The sequence below is a fragment of the Onychostruthus taczanowskii genome, unplaced genomic scaffold (assembly GCF_017590055.1).
Source record: "Onychostruthus taczanowskii isolate IOZ18803 unplaced genomic scaffold, ASM1759005v1 scaffold14, whole genome shotgun sequence".
NCBI classification, from domain to species: Eukaryota; Metazoa; Chordata; class Aves; order Passeriformes; family Passeridae; genus Onychostruthus; species Onychostruthus taczanowskii.
Window position 1 is genome coordinate 156312 of NW_024498573.1, and position 27134 is coordinate 183445.

At 41.1% G+C, this 27134-nt stretch overlaps 1 protein-coding gene across 1 annotated transcript in view; it reads left to right on the forward strand.

The window, feature by feature from the left end:
• JAKMIP2 (janus kinase and microtubule interacting protein 2) overlaps positions 1–26933 on the forward strand; it is a 38492-nt gene extending 11559 nt beyond the window's left edge. Inside the window, exons 2-22 of the mRNA XM_041397623.1 lie at positions 2271–2534; positions 3131–3628; positions 4827–5036; positions 5972–6070; positions 6766–6912; positions 8654–8794; positions 9692–9748; positions 11591–11710; positions 13247–13375; positions 14387–14470; positions 14776–14838; positions 15007–15105; positions 15719–15817; positions 16136–16189; positions 16932–16997; positions 17834–17902; positions 18865–18942; positions 19544–19747; positions 21655–21720; positions 22367–22439; positions 26840–26933. Of these exons, the coding sequence (XP_041253557.1) occupies positions 2406–2534; positions 3131–3628; positions 4827–5036; positions 5972–6070; positions 6766–6912; positions 8654–8794; positions 9692–9748; positions 11591–11710; positions 13247–13375; positions 14387–14470; positions 14776–14838; positions 15007–15105; positions 15719–15817; positions 16136–16189; positions 16932–16997; positions 17834–17902; positions 18865–18942; positions 19544–19747; positions 21655–21720; positions 22367–22417 (2463 nt within the window). The 5' untranslated portion in view covers positions 2271–2405 and the 3' untranslated portion in view covers positions 22418–22439; positions 26840–26933. The remainder of the gene's footprint in view (positions 1–2270; positions 2535–3130; positions 3629–4826; positions 5037–5971; positions 6071–6765; positions 6913–8653; positions 8795–9691; positions 9749–11590; positions 11711–13246; positions 13376–14386; positions 14471–14775; positions 14839–15006; positions 15106–15718; positions 15818–16135; positions 16190–16931; positions 16998–17833; positions 17903–18864; positions 18943–19543; positions 19748–21654; positions 21721–22366; positions 22440–26839) is intronic.
• The last annotated feature ends 201 nt before the right edge of the window (positions 26934–27134 follow it).

The following is a 27134-nucleotide window of genomic DNA, read 5'->3' on the forward strand; positions in this document are numbered from 1 at the left end:
GTAATGGAATTCTGTTTCCTTCTTTTTTTCTGAGTCCCCAGGCTCATCTGTAAGTACATTTTATGGATTTAGGTACCATGGCAGGCATGTTGCCCTCCCGTTTCTGTTCCTGTTCTAGTCAATGGCCAAGTTCCCTTTCACTTTATTACAGACTGGTAAAGTGGTTTTCAGCTGCAGGCATTTTTTCGTATTTCAAGTATGATTTTTTTAAACTGTACTTGGGTAGGCAATTGGATATCTATTCTATAAGATTGGAACTTCTTATTATGAGGCTGGTCCTCCTGTATTATTATTATTTCAGTGGTCCTCCTGTAAAGTTATTTCACACAAGTGTTTCTATGAGTTTTGGTATTTCAGATGCCTCTTGCATTTGGTGGTTCTCATATTGGACAGCTGTTGCATAATTAGCAGTCTTTCTAATTGCTATAAATGTACATCTATATGCATATTCTTCTGTAATGAGGCCTGCTGGGAGATGCATTAAGAGTAAAGGACTGTGGTGGCTGTGGTACAGAAGCATGGTGTGCAGTCAAAATGGACAGCAGTGTCTGGTGTTAGAAAATGGATGGGTTTTTCTGTGTTTTGGAAAGTACTTGGTTCACAGTAAGTGAATTGGATATTTGAACAAGTTGTAAGATTGTTGTGGCAGAGACTACATCTAAGATTTTTGCTCATACCTCTATGATATGTAATAACTAACTGGGGTGGCCTTAATTTTGAGAACTTTTTAGTGTGTGAGATTGCTCCTTCGACTTTGAATGGAAATACTATTGCTGAAACAGAACCTTTTGTTCTGAAATGCGTCTTAGTTTCCATACTGACTGTATCACCATACATGACAGGAGATTTGTTACTGTACTTTGCCTGCTTTGTGATACTGATGGCAAATCCCATGTTTTTCTGCCTAAACAAGGTTTGTGGATGCCCTTGGTTGTACAAACAGCACTCCACAGCTGGAGCATGACAGGGAAAGTGGCCTACAGCTTGCAAGTAATCTTTCTCTACCAGCCTTAGTATTAAGCTGCCGTAAAAATGTCCTGATGCTATCATTGTAGCACTCTAAAGAAGAACAGGGGCGAGTAAAGTGCTGCAGGGAATGCCTCCAGATGACTGTTTGGTTGGACTTACTGAAACAGCCTCAAAATTCATTCTTGGAACACAGGGACTTTAAGTACTTTTCTTGTCCTTCCTTCTGCTGATGTGTGCAAGTTTTTGTTGAGTTAAACAGTCTTTCATATTTGGAAGTCCCTTCTGTTTTAACATGGGAGATTATAATTCTATTTATCTTTTGTACCTAAAGCAAATAAAATATTAAAAAAAATGTGGAGCCTGACAATAATGGAGGAAAGCTTGCCTGGAATCTAGCACTGGAGCTCTAATCATTATTGCTGGAAAGTTTGACCACTACCACTACACTGTGCTCTGTCCCATTCTTTGCAGTCTTAATGTTTCAGTGCTTTGCCCATCTCTAAACTGATATACCAGATCTCCAAACATTATTTCAGCTAGCGGCCACAAATGGGAGTAATAATGCTATAAAATTAAAATGAATACAGGGATAATGATGACGTTTGTCCAGAATTTTATTTTTTACTGTTAATAACCAGATGTTAAAACCCCAGTTGTTAGATTACAGTGTGATATTGGCATTTCTTGCCTCATTTGTAAATTAGGATCTTAATCCTCCAGAAGGTGTAGGCACTCATTTCTTACTCCATGGGGACAATTTCTAGTCTGAACAGGCGCTTGCATGTTACTCGTTTTCTGCTTCCCCAGAGGCCTGGAATGCTGACTGAGGACTTAACCTTTTCCTTGTGTGACAGGTGTTAGCAGTGTTGTGGAGAGTCTTTGAGTTTGGCACAGGATCTTGAAGAGGATCAGGGGTGGGAAGGGGAAGAGAATGATATTGTTGGTAGATCCTTCACACTAAATTGTCTGGTTTGTGGTTACCTCAGACTGCAAGGATTGGAGTAAATAACCTGTTATTCCAGTCTCGTACTCTCAATGGCACTGATCTTTAATGGTAAATGAACACCTGTCTTCAATGCATGGTGCCCCTTTCTGAGAACAGAAAAGGGCAAGCGTGGAATTCCCAAAAGCGTGGCAGGCTGGTGTTCAGAAGCATGGTTGTGCTGGGATCTGCCTTGTAGGTTTTCAGGCAAAGATTGCAGTGTTTTGGAGATGGGAGCGCTCTGTTGTGTTCTGTAAGCATGTGAGCTGTCCAGATGCAGCATCCACTGACAGATAATAGTATGTCTTATTTCTTACAGAGCTTTCAAAGCAGCTGACTCCAGGACCTTAAGGAATGTCACGCAGTAGTAGTTGAACTAACTAACACTGAAAGGAACAGAAGAAGATGGCAATCCATATTTGAAATAAACGTGTGGACCCTCTGATAAAAAACCATGTCAAAAAAAGGACGGAGCAAGGGCGAAAAGCCTGAGGCACTGATTGTTGCCCTACAGGCTGCCAATGAGGAACTCAGGACTAAGCTAACAGACATTCAAATTGAGCTGCATCAGGAGAAATCTAAGGTCAGTGACAGTTTGGTTTTAAATAAAAGTGTCTGCTGAAGAAGACAAACACGTGGAAAAAATAGTAGCACAGAATTCAACACTGGCCACACAACCTTTTCCTAAAAAAGTGGTCTGATTCTTTCCCAACATACAACATTTACTATGGATGTCCTATGGCTTCTGTGGAAAAGACTCCATTTTACTGAGCTACAAGTTGGAGAAACCTCTGGCCCTCAAATTGAGCAGTATGTGAAAGTTGTAGGAATTTTGCTTTTTCTGAGCCCTTCAGTTTTCTGGTGAATTAGACTGCTGGTTTAAAAAGCTTTTAGACAAATGCACACATATATAGGGAGTCTGATTTCCTAAGGAAATACTAAAAGTACATGTAGCATCATTGTGTGAGCTAGGACACCTGGAGAAGAGAGGGTTTTTTGTTTGACTAAAGACAATGTCATCTACATGAATACCTCAGGAGCTGGCCTATATTTTGTTCTAGGAGGATTGTCTCGGGTCTCAGCGGGATTTTTTCTCAATTTGACATGCATGTGTCTGGGTGGGCTTGTTTTGATAATGTTAGGTTGGCAGCAGATGACTTTCATTTTATCTCAATGTAGGTTGCTAAGCTCGAAAGAGAAAAGACTCAAGAAACGAAGCGTATCCGCGAAGTGGAGCAACGCAAGCAGACCGTGCAGATCACAGAGCTAAAAGCCAAACTCCATGAGGAGAAAATGAAGGAGCTGCAGGCTGTGAGGGAGAACCTCATCAAACAGCACGAGCAGGAGATGACGAGAATGGTGAAAGTCCGAGACAGTGAAATCCAGCGCCTGAAGTCGGCGCTGTGCGCGCTGCGGGATGGGAGCAGTGATAAAGTACGGACAGCGCTGACCATTGAGGCTCGTGAAGAGGCCAGGAAACAGTTTGACTCTGAGCGCCTTAAGCTGCTGCAGGAAATTACTGAGCTGAAGTCTGCCAAAAAGCAGGTAGATGAGGCCCTTAACAATATGATCCAGGCCGACAAGATCAAGGCAGGCGATCTTCGGAGTGAGCATCAGTCCCACCAAGAGGCCATTTCCAAGATCAAGTGGGAGAGTGAAAGGGATATTCGACGCCTGGTCAGTAATCTGAACAGTTCATGTGTTCTCTTAGGCTGCACTGAGTTTGCCTTTTTTGTCTCTTAGCTTTTTCTGTGTAACAGATCTCTTGCAATGCAACTCACTTTGAAAAAGTGTTGCAGATTTCTCACTGTCATTTGTCAGGAATAAATAGATCACATAAGTCAGCTATAACACTGTTATGGCAGTTAACAGCTTAAATTAGGAGAGTGATTGGCCTAATCCGTAAGGATGTGGCTCTCTGATTTGTTAATACATGCAAGGTGCAAAGGGTTAGATAAAGAGCATTTGCATCTGCACTTGCAGTTTTTTGCTTTCTCCAGCCTGTGTTATGGTATCCTAAACACAATAAACCATGGCAGGAGAGGAGATACCTTTTGGGTTGGCCTTGGTGTAGCCTTCAGTAATTACTGTGGAAAATGAACAAAAAGAAGCCCACACCAGCAAAGGTGTAGGTTGCATTGTTTCCCTCTGTCGTGGTTTAGAAACTTCCCAATTTGTTCTCCCACTTAGGCTTTCCAAACCATACTGACACTTGCTCACTCCCCAGTCCCTGCAGCGGGCTGGGGAGGAGAATTGGAGGCACAAAAGGTAAAGATGATATCATAAGACCACTTGACTGGAAACAGCAATGAGATATGTACATGAGAGAGAAGAGTGACTTAGGTGCAAAATGCTCACCATGGAGCCTGCAACCTGACCACAGCCATGCTACCTTCATCCAGAAGGGAGCCCTTCCCCCATACCCAGAAAATGACATGAGATGATAGAGAATAATCTCTCTATATTGCAAAAATTGACCTTGTCCTGGCCAGAACCAGGACACACTGTCATGTGGACAGCTGGACCTGCTTGTAATGGTGGAAAGTGTAGCTTAAAAATTGGAATTCAAGAATTTAGAATTAAGTAAAATTAATGGGAATTTAAGCTGTCAAGAATGATACACCCCCTCCCCTCCATTCACAGTCTGCATCCTAGAGGTGTATTCTTGTGTTGCCAAAATGCTCAATGAATGTGCTCCTGTGCCAAATTAAGGGTATGGGTCAGACTATGTTGTTCTACAGGCCTGGTGCAGTATGGTAGAGCAGATTTGAGGGGTGATCACTGCTCTTAAGTAAATCATACAATACAAATTACAAATTGGAGAAATGCTGTTGCCTTCACACAGTAATATTGTTCTGGTGTTTCTTTCATTCAGATGGATGAGATCAAGGCTAAAGACAGGATCATATTTTCATTGGAGAAAGAACTGGAGACACAGACAGGCTATGTGCAGAAGCTGCAGCTGCAAAAGGAAGCTCTGGATGAACAGCTCTTTTTGGTGAAGGAGGCAGAGTGTAACATGAGCAGTCCCAAGAGAGAGATCCCAGGAAGGGCTGGAGATGGTTCGGAGCACTGCAGCAGCCCTGTATGCAGGTTTTACTGGTCCCTGAAAAACAGTAGCATGGATGTGTGTTTCTTTCTGACGTACCTTCTCAGGCCCTAGGAAAACATTCTCACTCATTCACTAAAGACAAGTTAATTTTCATAGAGTCTTCAGAGGGCATGCTAGCTGGACAAAACTTTGTACTGCTGGTTTTCATCAGTTGTTCTAGTCACAAATACAACACATCCTAAATAATCAGTGCCCCTTTGAAAGAATCATCGATGAACTTAATACCTAGGTAGCATGCATCCTCAAAAACAGATAGAATTACAAGGATGAGCAGGGAGGGGCAAGGAAAACGCTGGGCGTGGAGAATCTGTGAGACCCTTAGGAGATCCTCCTCTTTGTCTGTTTCCCACAAACAGCCCCTGAGTGTCATTCACAAAGCACACAAGTCACCCACTGTGTGACTAAACAGAAGATGTTTACACAACCAATACATATTTAAATGCATATTTACATATATACGAATGAGAAATAAGAAAGTAAATTTAATTGATACAGAAAGGGTTGTCCTGGCTTTTTCACCTGAGGTAGTGGCTCAGCAAATAGAAGCAACCCATAGGAAAAGGCAATAAAAATTAGAATCTTCTAGCTTTTTTATCTCTGTCATAAAAACTTATCATCTGTTTGGTTGCTTTCTCTTAATTTTTTAAAATGGTTTAAAATTTTCAGTTAAAGTATCCCCAAACCAGATACTTCCTCCTAAATATATATATATATATATAGATATAGATATAGATATAGATATATAGATATAGATATATTTGCCAACATATTCAGTACTGTCAAGGTCCCTGGAGATAATTAGTTGATGACAGCTTAGGTTGAGCGGTGTGTTTTTTTTGAGGATTCTTTTTCCAAGCATGCATTTTGAAGAGAATCAGTAACTGTGTGACGTTGGTGCTCACGCACAGGACTTGCGCAGAAACCAGAAGAGGATAGCAGAGCTGAATGCCACCATACGGAAGCTGGAAGACCGGAACACGTTGCTTGTTGATGAGCGAAATGAGCTGGTATGTGAGCTTTGGCACCTGCAGGCAGAGGAGGGTGAGAGCCACGGGGAAAGGCAAAGAGAGGGAGGATCCAAGGGTGATGAACATGCCTTGTCCATCCATCAGGCCCATCACTCAGGAGGCTGAGGAGGACTTTTTATCCTAGAATAAAACAGGTAATTTCATTGAAATTACCTAAGTACAAAATCCCAGTGGAGGTTGAGGCAGCAAGGCTTGTAGGATTCTGTGTGAGTGCTTCTGTTCCCTCCTTCTGAGCACACACCATGTACTTGGTGACTTACCTTGTGCACGGTGAGACTTACCTTGTAAATGAAATAATGTCTGTTAGGTCTGTAGTCCAGTATCTGACCAGGTTGAAAATAGTGAAGTACTGAACCTAGAAAGAATTGACAACTGTGAATTGATCCCTTTATCTGATTGTCTACTCTGTGGTGATATCTGTGTGTTGAATCAGGACCCTGGCTATTTAACCTGTTTATATTCCTACTTCTCTGCTTAAGGATGAGGGTGATAAATTGAACTCTTAATAGGTTTTTTTATACCTGAGCTAGAAATCTTAATGCATTCCTTTCATATCAGTTTAGCCAGCTTCAATGTTCTTTATGTCATAATTGCAAAATAGATGTCAAGATTGCAAATTACAAGTATATTCATGTGTTTCTCATGACAATTATTAATTGCTATTATCAATCCAGCTGAAGCGTGTCCGAGAAGCTGAGAAACAATGTAAACCTCTTCTGGAAAAGAACAAGTGCCTCACAAAGAGAAATGATGAACTTATGCAGTCTTTGCAGCGCATGGAAGATAAACTCAAAGCAGTCACTAAAGAAAATATAGAAATGGTTGGTACTGAAGAGCAAAATGAGTATTACTGGGGGATCTGTGTGTTGATGGCCACATCTGCATAGTGCATGATGTATATGAATAGAGAATATGCATTGTATATAGTGTGTAATACTATTGCTAAGATACAGCCATGGTTTGGTCTGTATTATTATAGATTTATGTACCATAACATAGTGTACTATGCATACATGGGCAGGCAATATATTTACATGAATGCATAATCACAGTCTTTAATTATATTTTCAAAGTTAGAATATTGAGTGTCAATTGTTTCAAAAAAAAGAAAGAGGAAAATGTTATATCATTGTGGCATGTCCTACTGTGTTTTTTTTAATCTGGAACTCAAAAAAGGAAGCTGTTAAAGAGTGATGTTTTCAGCCAGAATGATGTTCTTGCATCATGTACACGTTCCTTTTAGAGGTGATGACAAAGTAGACTTCTGTTATGGCACTAAGCACATGGAATCTTGCCATAAAACAGATGCATAGTAGGTGGATGTGGGAAAGGGAGAATGGTGGTGTTTAAATTTGGTTAGGGCTATACATTTCCCATGTCAGGGCCATATGAAGTGGGGTCAAAACAGTTATGTCTGTATATCCTTCAGATGGGATTGCCTTGATTATCAGTCTGCCTCCAGGCCCCATGTTCCTACACGTGCACAGGTGTGGATTTGGCATTAATGAAAAAGGAGGTAGATGTTCTGGGTTTCCAGATGTAAGCTGGCAGACTGAGACGACTTCCCTTGCTAAAGGTGTTCATGGACCTTGCCCTGACCTGTCCTGAGCAGGCTAAGTGCCCTGCAACGGGAGCAGCTTTCCTGCTGATTAGGCAGAGGTGATCAGATTCACTTTCCTGTCCCACAGAAAAAAGACCTTAGTGTTACACAGCTAATCCACTTAAAGACTGCAATTTACCCGTGCCTAGAAGACAGATAAACTTATTGCAGGTGTCATGTGTCAGAATTATTCTTCCACAGCTGTGGCAGTGCAGATCACAGTCCCTTGGAGTCTCCCACAGCAAAGAGAAAGGACTCTGCAACCTGCATGCATTAGGCATCAGTGGGCAGTACCACTGGTGCATGTCTGTGGTCACAGTGTACACGTGCCCAGTTAGCTCCCTGATATCTGCTCTTCACACTATGCATGCCCAGATCACGAAAGCTGACAAGCTGTTGGTGGCTAGAGCAATTCTCACAGGGTTTAGCCATCTCCTTTCCCACATATGCTCAGGAGATGGCAGGATATTGACCTGTGGTTAAAATAGATCTGTTATCACAGTTTTTGCCTTTCCTTCTGGTGTGACTGGATGCATGTCTTCAACATGAGTAAAGCATGTCCATTGCCTCACTGTGTATGGTCCTCATTGAATATCAGTAGGGACATGGGGTTGTGAAAGTAGATTCTATTTGCCTACTCACTGGACAGGTTCAACTCTTATTTGCCACACGTTGGGCCATCTTGATGCATGGCCAAGGAAGAGCTATGTGACCTTTAAGGGCTGTAAAGGCTGTATTGCCACACGGTAACTAAATAGATAAAGCTTTGTTGTTCTGGTTGAAGAACTCAGCCTTGCTGTGCTATTTTATTGTTAAGTGCTGATGGACATGAATAAAAAAATGGTGTAGCTGAAGCATATTTAAAGCTTAAATGAAAGCTGATGTTTAGTTTTTAACCGAAAGGGGGTTCTTTTAATCGCTGGATCTTATTTTATCTCTTTTATCTTTTCTTCTTACCACAGAGAGAAAAAATAACATCACATCCTCCTCTAAAGAAATTAAGATCTCTCAATGACCTGGATCAGGCTAATGAGGAACAAGAAACTGAATTTTTAAAGCTTCAGGTCATAGAACAGCAGAACATAATTGATGAGTTAACAAGGGTATGTCCAGAGCACAAGGAAATTAAGAATGATTGCAGTGTACAGTTTATGACTGATTGTATTTCTTCTTATAACTAGAGGTCTGAGCATTAATACCTTACCTGCTTTTAACATCTGCAGATGTTTAGCTGTAGGTGTGCATGTGTGCAGTTTACTGAATTTGTAGTTGAGCATCAGCCCCTACAACTCAAACCATAACACTGTGAATTGAGTTCCAGAAAGGAATGCAGACTAAGAGCTGTGGAGCTTGGGAAGGTACCTACATGTTCACAAGGCAGGGCTGTGCTGAGGTGTTTTTCCATTATAACTAAGTCATGCTTAAAAAGTTCTCTTACTATATGGGCCCACAGCCCCATATCATGTGCTGGAAAACCATGTACAGCTAGACAGTGGGTTTCTAGTTCTTGTGTCATTTAATGCTGACAATGCCTTTGTCAGTGAACTTTGCATTATGATACTGAGGAGAAGGAGAAAGATTCCAAAACAGGCTGTTGTCTCTTCTGAGATAGAGATATCAGGAATGACGAGATTGACACTGCCATCATTTAATGACTTTGAGATAGGGGCAGCATCTCCTCATCAGGGGAGGCAGACAGCCCCTTGTACAGTGCCCAAACCCATGCACCAGGCCTCCCAGTGATTTTAGAGGGCAATCCATCAGCTCCTGTTTTTTGACAGCTGCTCAAGGCAAATGCACAAGAGCTTTTTTCATGTGGTCTTTAGCTGACACACATACAGATTTGGATATGAATCCTCCCTTCTACCTGGAATCAGATTCCTGTTTGAACATATGGAGAGAGTCACTGGAACTTCTATTACTTATTTTCTCCATATATTTGGCCATCTGTCAGCTGCAAAGAAGAGAAGAGAGAGTAACTTTTTAATCTTACTTTCTAGGACAGGGAGAAACTCATTCGTCGGAGAAAGCATAAAAGGAGCTCAAAACCAATCAAGGTAAGATGAAAAATTGTTTCTTATTTACAGTGTTCAAGTAGGCTGTGTAGGAAAACACACTTTAGCAATCTGATTAAAGAGAGCTTTGTGGATTATAACAATCTGCTTTAGTGATCAGGTTTATAAATTCCTTAGTTACTTTAGAGCTTTTTAAATCCACTTTGAAATTCTGTTAAGGGTGTGCAGCTATTTTATTTTCAGCAAAATGGGGCTCCTGTCCCATCCATCGTCCTTCCTATGGCCATCTCCCTACCCAGTAGTAAAAATTGTTCTTCCATTTGATTTCTATAAGTATTGGTCCTAGGCTCTGTTATGCTGAGAGGTATTAACATTATCAGAGACCTTCCCATTTTTTTTCCTGCGATCTGTTTTTCACAGGACGTATGGGCTAAAGCCAAATCCTTGTGCATCTCTATTCTTCAGGTGGAAATTTCTGCCTGAGATACTGTGTCATTCTCTCCTGCTCAGTTCCACATGCCTTTGACTAACCCTTGTATCACCCTGAGTTGGGTTAAATCCAAAGCTGGTATAATTTACAACAATTTTAGAGCTGAGTAGTCAGGACTGGTTTGCATAGCTCCTTTATCAACTAGATGTGAAGCATGACTTGGCAGCATTCATGTACCACCTCCAGAAAGTGGAAATATGGGTTACTTGGTTGCACTCAGTCCTCCAAGGGCATCCCTTAGTGCATCAGCCATGTTCTGTAAAAGTCACACAGCACTGTCTACACGCTGGGAATTTCAGACAGTAAATCCTGGCTGTGTCATCACATTGTTCTGTGTGGGTCGTGAAGTGGTGTACAGCAGGCACAACAAGGACCTAATAGTATTTTCATCAGTAAATTTTATTTCTAAACCAGAGATTATAACATTGGAGAATATGGCAATTATTTTCACTTGACAACACCATGAGCAAAAATTATAATATATGCAAAAGCTAATTGACATCTTCGGTACATGTTTTTTGTGTGATTCAAACTCCAGGTTTAGAAGGTTTTAACCTGTCAGCAAAGTGAAAGATGTTGCTAAGAAGAAGTGCATCTTAATTGCTCATTGATCAGTTTGTCTTCAGAATTATCCATGAGCCAAGTATTTAAAGGCTCAAATCAGTACCCTGAAACCAAGCCTGCAGGGTCAAGCATCTGTGTCTTCACAGGACATGTCTCACAGTTTTCATTTGATTTAATTCAGCTATGAAATTGGCAATAGCGAGGTGTCAGGCATACAACCAAACTGTGGAGCATGAGCAATTGTTTATAAAGGGTGCCAGTTACTGTAGTCCTGGAAAGATGCAATAAAAGCTCCTTCACGTTAGTTTTGTATTAGCATATCTTTCACTCACATGATCCAACAGCCGTATCAGCAAAAGCACCTAGACATGAAAAGTATCAGCAGTGTCTGTGCAGGAAGGAGGAGGGCTGCCTGTTCTGTGTGTTTCCAGCTCCTTGTGATGTAACCTTTGCACACTACACTACACTACACTTGGCATGTTGATAGATGCCTTATGAAGAGCTTCTTGGTTAAGAAAAAATTCTCCTGCCTTTTTGTAAGAGCATAGACTTTTCCTCTGGCATGTTGCTGCTCACATTATGTTTTCCAGTTAGACTGAGACAGACTCTCAGAAAAATTATTCAGCAAACTTACTCTTCACCAGCACAAGACCTGATCTTCAGTGGGTTTCCTTTGAGCTTGTGTGAAGATGGTAATTGCAGGGATAGCCCACTGTTCACTTTTCACACCTCATCTTTTAAGTAACTACCAACTCCCCCCTCTGCTACTCTCTAGAACACATGCTACAAGTTTACATGAAGGTTCAGAAATCATGCTTTTCCTTCTATAGAGACATGTGGTGGATACAGTTTTTGGGTATGATGATGATTCTATGGACTCTGAAACATCCTCTGTGGCCTCATATAGAACAGACAGGACACCAGCAACCCCAGATGATGATCTGGATGAGGTAAGATCTGACTCTTCCCATAGACAAGTTACAGGTTTTCAAGAGATGACTTTGAAAACAAGTGGTCAGGCTCTCAAGAACACTTAGGTTTTTATAGTGCATACTGAATGATAAATTATTTTTTAAGTTTGACCTTTATTTTGGTTACTCATACTAAAATGCTGAGAGTTTCTTCCACAATATAGGCCGTAGAGTCTATAGGTATGACTGCTCTGCAATTTGGGATGGTTTTCCTCTCCTCTTTCAAGGAAACCTATCACATTTATTGTAGTTTAAAGACATATCAAAGAGTTAGAGTGAATGGGATGACATCATACTGGTGACCTGTCACTAGTGGGGTTTTGCAGGGCTCCATCTTAAGCCCTGTGCTCTCCAATTTCATCATAAATTACTTGGACACAGAACTGGAAGGGATACTGAGCAAGTTCTGAGATGATGCTTTCATCATAAATTACTTGGACACAGGACTGGAAGGGATACTGAGCAAGTTCTGAGATGATGCAAAATAGGCAGGAGCTGTTGACTCCATTGAAGGCAGGGAGGCCCTGTAGAGAGACCTCGATGAATCAAGAGGGCTGGGCCATCACCAACCAAATGAAGTTCAACCAGGTAAAGTGCCAGATTCTGCCCCTGGGATGGGGCAATCCTGGATGTACAGACAGACTGGGGAATGAGATGCTGGAAAGCAGTGCTTGGAAAGGGACCCAGAGGTTGAAAGAAAGTTGAATATGAGTCAGCAGTGCCCTGGCAGCCAGGGAGGCCACCCATGTCCTGGGGGGCATCAGACCCAGCATTGTCAAGGGAGGGGATTGTCCTATTGTCCTGCTCTGCTCTGCTCTGCAGTGGTCTCACATTGAATATTGTGTGCAGTTTTGGGTGCCACAATATCAGAAAAATATTTAATTGCTAGAGAGAGTTCAAATGAGAACAACAAAGCTGGTGAAGGGCTTTGAGGGGAAGCTGTAGGAGGAGCAACTGAGGTCACTTGGTCTGTTCAGCCTGGAGAAGAGACTAAGGGGAGACCTCATTGCAGTCTACAACTTCCTCATGAGGGGAAGAGGAGGGACAGACACAGATTTCTTCTTTGTGGTGACCAGTGGCAGGGCCCGAGGGAATGGCCTGAGGTTGTGTCAGGGGAGGTTTAGGTTGGATATTAGAAAAAGGTTCTTCGCCCAAAGCGTGGTTGGGCATTGGAGTGGTCTCCCCAGGGAAGTGGGGAGCACCAAGCTTGACAGAGTTCAAGAAGTGTTTAGACCAACATCTCAGTGACTCTTGGGGATGGTGCTTTGCAGGGCCAGGAGTTGAACTCAGTGATCCTTCTAGGTCCCTTCCAACTCAGCTGATACTGTGATATAAATGATGTATAATCTCCCCATTTTTTTTAATTTCAGATCACAGCAAGCTCACTGTGATCCAAAACGCTATTCGGATCAAGACCCGTAAAGCAACTACTGTTCTTAACAAATCACTGCTGCTTTTTTCCTTTGACAGTGCTTTGGTCTCCATGGCTTAGACATGTCCCTTCTTATTCTTCAGGGTTTAGCAGCAGAAGAGTCAGAGCTGCGGTTTCGACAGCTGACAAAGGAGTACCAGGCCCTGCAGAGAGCGTACGCACTGCTGCAGGAGCAGACAGGAGGGGTCATAGATGCTGAAAGAGAAGCCAGGGTCAGTATTTGTTTGAGTAACAGCATTTCATTGCTGTCAGGACAAGAAACCCCTCAAAGGGACATACAATGGGATGGTGCTACATACAGCATCCGTAACACTGAGAAATGTCTGTTCACTCATTTAGTGAGTACGTTTTGAAAGAGAGTGACCATTACGAATGGACACAATCACTCAGTTTACAGGAAGCTGTCCTCCATCTGAACCTGAAAACTCTGCAGTCAGGCAGGCATGCCAAAGCAGACAACTCTGCAGCCTGACACAGAATCACAAGGGTTTTCTCATCATTTGTCTGTGTGTCATGGGGGTTGGGTTTTAAAGGCAAATGAAGGCCTGTGGGTTTTCACAAAGGCACACATTGCACCAACTTTAGGAACATCTGAATGTTTCTAATGGATAAATGCAAATTACATTTTAATTTTAATGTGCTGCAGCCTACAGTAAACCTTCCAAGGCTAAAAATGTTGTCCCTCTAATAAAATTATAGAATTCATTCAGGCTGGAAGGAACCTCAGGCAGGAAGGAACCTCCAGCCCAAATTCTTGCTCAAAGCAGTTAGCTGTGAGATCGTATTGGTTTGTTTAGTATTTAGTTGAGTCAGCTCTTGAAGAACCCCCTGGCAGTTAAATTTGCCTCTTCCCACTACCTGTTGCCACTCTGATCTGCTAAGCACTTTTTTTTTGTAATTTAGGGATTGCCCCTTATGAGGGTCTTGGAGCAGAGTGCCCCAAATACCTGAGCTTGTGTTTTGCTGCTCTGATGCAATCCATGGTGCAGCAGGCTTGGGTGGGGAGTTGGGGCTGATCCACTGCTCTTGTGTTCTCTTGTGTCATCTGTGTGCCAGTCTAAGGGGTGGCACAAAACATCACATCAAGTAATAAATCTTTCTAATGGTTGCTCACTCAGTGGAACTGACAGCATGAACCTAGGCTCTGCTGGTTTTGGTTTCCTTTTAATACCAGTCACATTGCTGGTTTTGTTACTCTTTAATGTAGTGCTTGACTTCAACAGGCTCAGGAGCAACTTCAAGCTGAAGTCCAGAGGTATAAAGCCAAAATAGAAGATCTGGAGAAAACTTTGGCTCAGAAAGGACAGGTAAGTAATTCTTGTGTGGTTTTTCCCCTGTTTTGTATCTTACCCGCTCTGCTTACAAAATAGCAAGCACAATTTCAGTATAAACTTCCATGAGATGTAATGTCACCAGTCAGTAAACAGGCAGATCTGGCAAGTTCAGAAGCCTTGCTACATCTTGGTAAACTTAAAATGTTGTTGTTGTTCTGTAAAAGACAACTTGTCCCTGTAGGATGTTAAAGTCTGAATATTGTGGCTCCAATTTTCAATAAATGTGCACAGCCCTTTGGAATTTGATTATTCTGTAATACTACTGCTTCATCCAACAGGACTCACACTGGGTGGAAGATAAGCAGCTTTTTATTAAGAGGAACCAAGAGCTTTTAGACAAGGTAGGTTCCAAAGGTTTGCATGTTTGCTCTGAAGGGTTATCTGGATCTCGTGAGACATCTTAAGGGTTTAGATTTTGCACAGCCTGTGCTACCTCAACTACTACTCACCTAATACTTCATGGTTCTTGTAACAGTCACACAGGTCATGATTTTACATATTTCTGTTAGATAGAGAAAACGGAAGCGGAAAACAACCGTCTGCAACAGGAGCTGCAGGATGCGCGAGACCAGAACGAGCTGCTGGAGTTCCGCAACCTTGAGCTGGAGGTGATGGATGGGCTTCTTACAGTGGAGCTGGTGGAAAATTAAATGACTGCACTTGCACTGGACACCAGCTTTAATCAAGGATTTACGCAAGTGTTGTAGCAATAAAACAGAGTTACAAATCAGGCCCAGCATTTTTAATTGTGAGCTGAAGTATGTCAGCTCTAATAGCCTGGAAATAGTAAGCACCATACCCATCCACAGATGTTAGAATGTACAGCATACCAGGATGAGGAAAATGTGTAATCTGAGTCTCCCAATAGTCTGAAGTCAAACACCTGTTTCTAAAGGGAGTATTTACAGCAATATAGAGTTGTTCAACACTTAATAAAGCAAATCATTTGAATCTTAGCTAGGTGACAGCCTTTCCACAGCCAGTTTGCAAATTGACATGATTTATCAAATAATCTCCTGTTAAAACAGTTACCTTGGATTTAGGATCCTGTCCCACTTGGCTCACTTTTTCAGAGTAGGTCTACATGTTTCTTTCTTGGCTTGTAGAATGAAGAGCTTGGCTTTGCAAGCCAATAATGATATAAACAGCAGCTATGGCATTCTCTATGTGCATCTCCTTCATTCTAATAGATTCTCTAGCATATTTTCAATTAATTTGCAGGAAAGAGAGAGACGGTCCCCACCATTTAATCTCCAGATTCACCCATTCTCAGATGGTGTGAGTGCTCTACAGATCTACTGCATGAAGGAAGGGGTTAAGGTAGGTCAGTTGTATAAAACAGTGCTACTCCCTAGGGAGTGGTGGTGCTGCCCATATAATCCATTACAAATAACTCCACTAGACTTCAGGTATTTAAATTCGGTCTAATGTAAGAGTGTGGTGACAGACACAGTTCAATTAGACTCAAAATTCTCTCCATAATGATAAAATCTCTTTCAAAGGCAACTGAAATCAATGTGTGATGCATTTCCATAGGCTAAACAAAATGGCTGGCTTCCATGTGGTTCATAGGATAGATGGATATTGCAGCCATGACAAAAGGTGGATGCCATGCTTTACCTTATTCTCTCTTTGCAGGATGTCAGCATCCCAGACCTTATAAAGCAGTTAGACATCCTAGGTGATAATGGGGTAAGTTGAAATGGGAGATATTTTGTCTTTACAAGTGGCATTTTGTAAAGTGCAGTAAGTGTTATGTAGTTATGACTGTTTTCAGAGATACTTGTTAAATTATGCGTCTGTGACGTATGGTTTGGCAGACTGGGAAGAATATCCAAAAACCACCAATATTTGGGACTGGGCCCAACTGCACCCTATTCACTCAGGAAAACACATGAAGGAGTTTGGCAGTCTGAATAAACCACTCTTCATCAGGACTAGGATTCTTTCATACAGTTTCATAAATACCAAATTCCGTGTGGCTTTCTAAGAGGGCATAGCTGCCCATGTAAAAGAGATGCTGTATCTCTGGCCAACATTAGATATGTCTTTAAAAAGTTTATAAGAAATAAAAACAAAGGATTATTATTGTCTATTCATGTGCTGATATAGATCAGCACTATTTTTACAAAAGCTTTAATGGAAATTCAGTTTTGTAAAACTAGCATGAAGACAAACAAATGGGTCTAATTTTAGTTTACATTTCTCTTAAGGTGTAATGGAATGAATGACACAATTAATCCATATCATGTAGAAAGGCAAAACCAGTGGTCTTCTTAATATGTGAACAGACTCTGAATATTTCAATGGAAACTGAATACTCTGTACTACAGGGATCCTCTGAAAAGTGTGGACCTGGTTTGTAGGCTGGATTGTCTTTGTTCATGAAGGAAACTGCTGCCAATTTTCCTCTTTCCTGTCTTTCCCTTCACAGAACTTAAGGAATGAAGAACAAGTAGCCATAATTCAGGCTTCCACGGTATTGTCCTTAGCAGAAAAGGTAAATCACGTACTTGCTCTTCTCTTGTTATCTAAAGCCTCATCTAACATATTTTCTGCCCTGTTGTTGTCATCAATAATATCATTAAACTGTTTACTGTTGGGAGTATTCCCCAAATCCGATGAACTGTGCCAGCACAGTCCCAAACACCTTGCTGAAGCAGCAAAAATAACAAACTGAGCTGGCCCAAGCTGTGCAGTAGAAGAAACTACAAATACAAAAATAATATGAAACAAAACTTGCAATTGGAAACTGAATGAGAAATCATCAGAAAATTGAGCTGTAATTAGTTAAAGTTTGCGATTTACAGTCCTGAGATTTCTAAAGCTTCCAAAATTCTGTATGCCAAGATTTCACTGAAAGTGTGTGTCTACATTTCTTGTTTCAAAAATTAAGAAGAAAGTGGAGGTTGGTTAAAATTGCTTTCTAAGGCTCAAATGCAGCATACAGATTTTTCAACATTACAGCTTCCAAGGACTCTGCACAACAATGCCTCCGCTTCAAACAGAACTGCCATAAAGCCAGCTAAGCTATTTTTGAGATGCTATAGCCCCATTGTGGGCCTTTATCCATGGGATGGACTGGTTCCTTGTCCATCCAAGGGTGTGTGCTTTTCCATCCTCTGGTGACCCAGCAGTGGTAATCCTCTTGCTTGCTTCCCTGCCAAATGCTACCTGCAGACATCATGGCCTCTGTCACAAACAGCCTCAGAATGAGCCCAGCAGCAATAGGCTGCTAAAAACTGACTAACAAGATGCTGTACATATCCCACTTGCCACTGCTTGTGTGCTAGAAAACACAGCAGCAAGTTTCAGGTCTCATTCTGTTCTCTCCAGTGGATCCAGCAGATTGAGGGAGCTGAAGCTGCTCTGCATCAGAAGATGATGGAACTGGAAAGTGATATGGTAAGAAAACTTTCCTTATTACATGTTTTAGGGACACTGATTGTGTCACACTTACTTGATGTGCCAAAAAAATAACTAGGAAAGTGTATTGACAAATGAACTATGCAGCATTTCTCTGATTATTAGAGAATCCATAAAATTGTTCCTGGTCCAGTTCACATGCAGAATAACAGTAGTAGAAATAGTACAAGTTTAAAAAATTCCTCTCTCTTTCTGTCAGGATGACTGTTTATTAACAAGTACAGAGGGTTCAAAGGTTTCTCAATAATTTTCAGAGATACATGCATTATATGTCTCATAAGATTCACAGCCTAAACATCAGCTCTTGTATTGCATTTTATTCAGGACCAGCATGTGAGAAATTGTTGACCTGAATAATAACACTGTTGGCTTTCATTACACACTAAGTAATCTTATCCTGTTCTTATTCTAGTTAATGGCAGTAGCCTACGAGATGAACAAACATAACTACAAGAATTAGACAGCTGTAGTGGCATGTGTTTTGTTCCTGTGGTATGTCTGTACCTAAGTCTGTTCAGCTTAAGGTGGACTGATAAGATAAAGCACAGCAGCTGCCCCCAAGGAATGTGAATGTGTAGTTAGTTCCTGTTTAGTTCAGTCCACTTCTGCACCTCTTCAAAAATAAGAGAAGGCAGAAAAAGAGTAATTCCTGATGCCAGAGGAAGTATCTTTAGAAAAATCACTACTGAAACACCAAGCAATACCACTGAAACTAACAGAGAGGATGGATTTAGTTCCATGTACATCAGACATTTTCACCCACAAGATCAATCTACAGCTGTTTGCCCTTCCTTCTTTTCTGCCTGAGTCAGATATTAATAACTCTGCTGAGTATCAGTTGAGAACCAGTCTCCTCGTCCTGCTGAATTAGATATCTGTAAATGATTTGATAAAACTTCCTAAAGTATTTGGAGTAACTAATTTGTGATCCTTCATTGTAGGAGCAATTCTGCAAAATAAAAGGTTATTTGGAGGAAGAATTAGACTACAGAAAGCAAGCTCTTGACCAAGCGTACATGGTATGTACAAAGGAAATTCTGCAGCATGTGCACATACTGGCCAACTGTGCAACAGCACACAGACGTTTGTTGAATCAGGAGGAGAAATTTTTGCTTTTTTGTTAATATTGGGTTTTTAAAAATTTCTCATTCTTCTGATGTACTAGCATGCAATCTGCACAGCTTCAACACAATAGCTCACCTTTTCATGTCATAAAAAGGCACATCTCCTGAAGTCTGAAACTCTTGTCAGTTTAAGGCAGATATTGTTCATGAATATTGGCTTGTCCAGCTGGAGTTTTTTAGTGCAATAGGTGGAAATTTTAGAATTGGTGAAATAATTTACACTTCAGATACGAACATTCCATCCAACTCTAACTCCATAAAAAAGAGTAGAAATGAAGGATTTCAGTGAAAGTTAATATTAAAATACTTTAAAAGTTCCTGTCCTTTTTTCAGAACATAGAACCATTTTCTGAGTTCAGTTTTTCACATTTTTGCACACTTGAGCACAGGGACTGCCTCTCATGCAGGGGTCTGAATCTGCCACCAATCCCCCAGCTTCCAATGTGGTTTAAACCATGTTTCATCTCTAACTGACTTTTGGTATTGCATCAACCAGAGGATCCAGGAGCTTGAAGCCACCTTGTACAATGCTTTGCAGCAAGAAACAGTAATAAAGTTTGGGGAACTACTCACTGAAAAACAGCAGGAAGAGCTGAGGACAGCAGTAGAAAAGCTAAGACGTCAGATGCTGAGGAAAAGCAGAGAATATGATTGCCAGATTCTTCAGGAGAGGATGGAGCTGCTCCAGCAGGCTCATCAGGTAAGTAAGAAGAAGAAATCACACACGTGTGGTATCTACTCAGCCTTTCTGTGTAAGAACACAGTCTGAGCTCGAATCTAGGCAAGCTGCAGGCCATAAGGGAGCCTGGCATCCAGCTTTTTGAATTGTCTCATACTTTGTCTTTCCTGTGCATGCAAGCACACATAATACTAGCTTGTGCAAGATTGTTTTGGCATATTTTGAGTTTTCAAATTCTAGCCTAAAGTTTTCATCCAGAATTCTGTCTGCACAGTGATAGCTTTGTAATAAAAATGGTCATCCCTAGTTACTGGACTGGGCACAAGAGAAACGGAGTAAATGCTGATGGCACAGGAGAGCTGTCTGTTTTTCCAGATACTACTTGTCCCTTCCAAGTGGGCATTTGGATTTTTCACTGCTGAGATAAGGTACTGCATTTCACCTTAGAAGACTGATGTTTGCTGCTCTGCAAGCTGTGATGTCCCAGAGTAAAATTGCAAACTGTCACAGCACATGGAATAACATGAAAGCTGCACCATGAAACAGATCTGACTCAGACGTTTAGGGGAGTAAGAGAAGAAGCACATCCCCAGTGGTTAGGGGGATTTGGTTCACAGGAAGTCTGAGTGATCCTCACAGTCTTGTGTGATCCTGAGATCCTGAGCTGGGCACTTGAGACTGGGTCCATCCTTACCTTTTGTTCCCAGGCCTTTGCGCATAAGAAGCTTCTTGATTTTAAACATGCTAGCTGCCCCGAGGGACACTGCCCCGAGGGACACTTGGTAAGCTCGTTTGGCTTCTCAGAATGACTGAGCCAGCCTCAGTTGGAAGTGGCTGAGAGGCAAAGGAAGGAGGAGATAGCCAAACAATAGGACAGGAGGCTGTGGGCAGAACTGCTGTAGGAGATGTTCCACCTGAAAATGAAAAAGAATTTATTCATTGTGCGAGTAACCAAGCACTGAACAGATTACCCAGGGAGGATGTGTAGTCTCCCTCCCTGGAGATATTCCACTGCCATCTGGATGCAATCCTGTGCCATGTGCTGTAGGATGACACTGCTTGAGCAGGGAGGTGGGACCAGGTGAACTGCTGTGGTCCCTTCCAACCTGACCCATTCTGTGATTTTGTGCTTCCACAGAATTTGAATGCTGCCATAAGTTAGTAATCTCATGTCCAGACACTGAGGAAGACATTCACAGATCACCTGTTCCCAGGTGATCAGGTGTTTCCTGCTTTGCCTCTTTGGGTTTCTGCTATTTGTTGGACAGCTGTCTTATGACCTGACTTAATTTAAAAAAAAAAAAAAAAAGATACTGAGATTCAAGGCCTCATTTCTTGTGCTTAGAAGTTCTGTTCTGGGGGATCTCTCCTCCCAAGCAGGTAAAAGTTTAAGTCATGCTACATAATTTTTTTTAAGTATCTAACTCTGCTAAAAATACACACCTTGTGTATAAGTTACATATATGTTACTCACCAGAGAATCAATATGTTCATAATATTGTATACATTTATCATTTTGGATCTAATAATACCACTTTAATCCTCTTTCGACACATCAAACTGTGACAAATCTTAATGAATCATGTGTGAATTCTAAAGATTGTAACCATGATCTTACACTGTTGTCTGTTAAACACAGTATTAATAAATAGATAATGCAAAACCAGATCCATCATTGATACTAATTTCCAGCATTTAAGGATCCAGTTACATATATGCAGGATGATATTTTGAGCAGTTGCACACATGGTAAAGCTGTGGTTTGGCAGGATGAGTGGATGGAGTCACAGTATGACACAAGATTGTCCCTGCCACAGGAGTGGATTTGTTGATTTCTAGGCTTTTGGCCCATGGAACATTAAGCTACTTGTTCAGTGGGATAGATTTACTGAGAATTTAATGTATATGCTTTCTTTTCTGATTTCCAGAGGATCCGAGATTTAGAAGATAAAACTGACATCCAAAAGAGACAGATAAAGGATCTGGAGGAAAAGGTTGGTTCTGTTATCCTTTGAAGCACACTGATTAACTTTGTTTTGAAGTAATCATCCAGTTCTCTTGAACTACATGACATTTCTGTTCTGCTCAGTCAGCTGCACCTGTTGGTGGTGGTCCACTGTCCCTTCTTTTCAGTTTGTGTCAGTAGATACAGACTTTAATCTTAAAATACTACATTACATTATTAAACATATAATGGTGGGTGTTTGGAATGGGTGTGTGTGTAGGTACCTATAAACATACATGTGTACATATATATATTTATATATTTATATTTATGTATTTATATGTCCAGGCTGTTTCTGGTATGGATTGCAGCCACTATCTTTTAACACGCTTAAAAATACCATGTGTGCTATTTTTGTTATCCAGCTTTATGACTTGTCAACCCATGGGGTATCATGATGTGACAGCTACACCTCAGGCTTTCAATGTGGTGCCAGTTGTAATCCATCACCAAAATTATCTGGATCTGTTTTCGAAGCATGGGAGGTGGTGTGGTACTTACAGAAGTAACAAGGGAAATAACAGTGTTTTCTGAATGAATAAATACTCTAACTGTTCTGCAGAGTGCAAAAATAATTCTGATGCTTACAGTGCCATTACCTTTCATTTTTACACAGTCTTATTTTTCTTCTACAGTTTCTATTTCTGTTCTTGTTCTTCTCTCTTGCCTTTATTCTTTGGCCTTGATGTCAATGTGCCTCTTGGAAAGGTAAGACTTTTATTTATTTTGTCAAAGCTAGCACTTCTTGCACAGACCGGAGGATCACATCCTTGTGTGCTCTTGTGGATGTTTGGACTCACGAATGCAGCAGGTTGTTGTCAATTTGTAATAGTTCACAGTAGGGGGTTGTTGTACTGCTGAGTTGCTGGTGATATAGTGCTATTCATAATTGTAAAAATAAAAACTAACAAGGAATTTCACAGTATTAAAAAGCTAAGGGAATTGCAGGGGAAAATTAATGTTGATGTTTACAAAGGGATACAGGTGGAAAACAGTTAAAATAACCTCAAATGTAAACACACTCTGAACTAACACTCAGGAAGGAGATCAGGATTTTAAAACAGGTAGGGCTCTTTGTCCAGCAGCAGAAAAAATACAAAGAAGGACAAGGAAGAATGATCAGCTGCTGAGAGACAAGAAGGGAGAGAGAGAGAAATTGAAGGATTTTTCTGGCTGTCACAGTATACTCAGCAGCTGAAAGTTCAGAATGCAAAAGGTGATGTGAAGATGGGGAAATAAATCAGAATTATAATGGTCCCATTTTTCTCTGTGGCTAGCCACTTCCAGAACAAGGATGCTGGGCTAGGACAATATTTCTTTTGATCCAGGATAACAAAAGTAGAACATAGTGTACAACATTAACATATGTATAACATTAACATAAAAAATAATGTTTAATGTATGTGTTAACATAAAACATAATGTTAAAGTTTCAAGAACAGGTGATGACAGTATAATTTTTTGATTTGAGGACAGACCCATACTGTTAAATTTCTCTGTCTCTCTTGGCTCTGGCTTCAGCTGTGTCAATGAATAATTGCTTTGCTCTCCACTTGAGACAAGCTGAGGTGCAGTTATGTGAAAGATGTTCTGCCATGCCCTTCCACCATTTGTACCAGCTCATTCTTTGTTTCCAGATACAATTCAAGGTGTTGATTATAATTAAGTGGCATGGGTCCAGTTTGGTGGGTTTTCCTTTTCCCTTTAAGGAAAAGCCTCTACTTTGTGTTTCATTTCAACTAGGTCAGAGCTTTCATTTGCAGTTTTGTGCTGATGCAGAGACAACTCTCAGAAGTATCCACATCAACTGGAATCCACTGTGTCCTTGTTTGACCAGACCTCAAAATAAATGTTTCCATGGGCTGAGGCATCAATACACATGGAGGTTGGCTTAAACAGGGAACAACCGATAGAGACGAATTAGGAGAAATGTGGACAGATAGTGATCACAGCTCTTGTGAACAAGAGCCAGTATCATTATCATGTTTCTTCAAGTTGCTTCTGTTTAAAACATACTGCCTTGATCCAGTGATTATGAAACACATTAAGTTATGACTGCATACTTGTGTTCTTACTGCAGGATTTTTGAGAACCATGGTACAGCATGGTATGACTGTGAGATGTTTTAGGTGGCTCTGACTGGTGAAAGTTTGACTTCACAGTTTCTTCCGTGTTCATAATGAAGAAAAAAAATCAGAAACTCTTCTGAAGTGACCAAACAGAATAATTTTAAGAAGCCAGAATTTTCACAGCACACAGTAGTAGCAAATAACTTTATAAGACTGTGTCTTTTGCTGTACCACAGAATCATGAGTCTAGAACAAGCAGTCAACTAGAGAGAGATTCCAAATAAAAAAAATTATTGGATTTAAGGTGCACCTTGAAAAATCGCAGGAACTGGTAGTGACATTTGTGAGAACCTGCCTGCATGAATTTTTTCCATTTGCCTGTACTGTTGTCCGTTTTCTGTTCCTATAATAACTAAAATAATGTCCTTGTGCAGCATATGAGAAAAACTTGGGCAATAAGAGGTTCAGAGTTTTATATATTTACAGTTTGCACCTACATTTTCCACCAGTGTGGGTATGGTACTGGTTCTCTAGTGAGTATTTGCCTCTTCTAGTACAGCTGCAGAATTGGTGAGAAGCTTATACGTCCTGGTATTACCAATACCAATCTCCTAATACCATTTGCTGATAACACTTACGTCCTTTTGGCCCTAGTTTGAGGGCAGGTATTGGCTGGTCAGAAAAGCTAATGAGATGCTTAAGGTCAGAACTCCATATTTTTCCTAAGTTTGCTGTTTTTCACGTGGAGTCATCCTGCCTCCTTGGGCTGCTGGGTCCTGTTCAGCTCTCGCTCTTCAGAGCTGATGCACGCCTTGCTTTCATGTTCATTGAACAGGACTAATAGTCAAAACAACATAAACATTTCTGTGCTGTCTGTAGGGCTGACGAAGCTGTCCCAGCTGTACCATTGACTGATGTCATTGCAGGGGAATTCACATGGATCCCTTAGGGACTGTGTCAACAATTCACTTCCCTCCCTACGCCCTTTCTCTCCCCACCCTCCACCCCCATTCTGGCCCAATCTCCTTCAGTGGGTTTTACTCCTGTTTTACATAACATCTAAGGTTTAGCAGGTGTAAATACCTTCGAGATCACTTTGTTGAGCCCAGGAATGCTGCTCTAACTACAATGCCAAGATGAGTTTCACTCATTGAAGTCACTGTTGCTACATAGTGGCTGGTCCCTGGAGCACACAGGGGTCTAGTTCCACATAGAGAAGATGAGAAGCATCAGCAGGAGCTGAAATGTGGGTTACAGCCCCATAAAGCCTGCTAGGCAATAGTGACACTCCTAGGACCACTCAGGAGATGAAGGGTTCTTTTGCCTTTCCCATCCTGCTTTTACATATTTGGCTTTATGAACATCAGGTAGGAATCAACAAGACAGATTATGGTGAGCTGAGTGACAGAGGAAAAGAGTCATGACAGTGGTGGAGATACAGTGGTTTAGAGAACTGACACTGACTATGAAGGTGGAAAAATCTTATGGGTGAGGTGTGTGTGGGGGATATATAAACTCAATGCTTTTCCAGAGGATCTGCACTGCTGTGAACTCCCTTGAACTGTAAAGACAGCTGCAGCAGGCCCAGCATCACAGCACGCATGACACCTGTAGAGTGTTTTACCAAGGCCAGTCACTCCACAGGTGCAAAGCATCAAGTCTTGTAGCAGTTCCTCAAAAACAAGGTAATGGTAAGCTCCTCATCCCCTGCCTTCACCCCTGCATTTTCCTCTATGGGATCCTCTCCCCTCGGTACCTGAGGGGAAATCTCCAGACACGAGCAATTTGGGAATGGTATTGGCAAGATGGAGAGGGATTTTAGCAAAGTCATATTTTGCAAAGCTTGAATACGTGGAATTGGAGAGAATAACTAACATTGATTTGTGTTGCCCATTTGCATTAAAAAACACCTGCCTACCCAGGTGATTTAATTCAGCAAAGGTGAGCATGGCATGGGGAGTGTGCCATCAGTATTTCTTCTTACAACTATTGAGCTGTATATTTTGTCATATGTATAATATACTATATGTATATATATATATTGCAAAATTGCTTTACTTCCAGTGGATGCAAGTGAACTGTCTTAGCCTTATCATAAGGGACTTCATACAGATCCCTGACAAAACAAACAAAAAGCCCAGCTCATCCTAGCAGCCACTTGATGATGAAAAGTCTTTGGTTTTGTTCATGCCTCAGTGCAGTTTATCCTTTACCAATCTTCTAGCCAGGAGACAGAAACCTCCAGTGTGGTCACAGAAAATACTTTCTGGTTTCCTTCTCACCCAGACTGAACACTTGACTCACTGCTGTACTGAAATAACCAAGGACAAGAATGTGCAAATAAAGGAAGCCATGTGCAGCAGATACAGTATCCAGAAGCTCTCGAATTCCTGTTTATATGGGATTTTCCTACCTGCATTTTCTCTGTGCTTGTGAACATATGTATTCACTTATTTGTGATCACATAAGGAAGTGTGGTCTGTGTGGATTTTGTACCCAGTGAGTTTTACTATGTAGGCTTGAATGCTGAGATAACAAAGACAAAATATGCCCTTTTTTCCCTGGTCTCAAACCTGAGAACCAAAGTTATTTTCTATAGGTGGGGTAGGCTTTCTCAGAACAGCAGCAGTTTCTGTTTGCCTCAGTGCTGCATTAGCCAAAGCTCTGACACCCCAAGGATATTGCCTGCTGCCGTGGCTCTTGTTACAGGTGAATTGTAGGCAGCTTTGGTTCAAGAGTCATTGAAACTTACGCATACTACTCATGTGAACATGCCTGTGGGGACTTCTGTGCACCACAGGGTTGAACTTTGTGGGGTTTAAATGAACAAGCTTATCAAAATACACAGAATTCTCACAAGTGCTTTTCATGCAGACAAAACCAGTTTCACACTGATAACTACTAGCCTTTTCAGCTTCCTGATTGATAGATTGATTGTATTTTGGCAAATCTGGGATAGGTAGGTAGAGGAACTTACAAACTTATACCTTATCTGATACTGATAAGATGTTCTTCTTTTTTTTTTTTTTTAACTTTTAGAGTGCCCGACCACACAGATAAGTCCTTATAAAGGCAAATGCTTCCACCCCTCGATGAAGAGAATATTGTTTACACCTATTTTCAAAAGTATAAAAATGAACAACCTGTAGCCAAGACTGCAACCACCTTGTATTTTAAAGCCATCACTCAAAATTTGTTACCTGACAATTCCTGTCTAAAGCTATGATATATGCTGCATTTAATGAAATCCTGTATGTTGAAATTACAAAAGGGGAAGAAAAATAAACTGACAACCTACATCACCTAGGAAGAACTTAAAGGGAAGGAACCACTT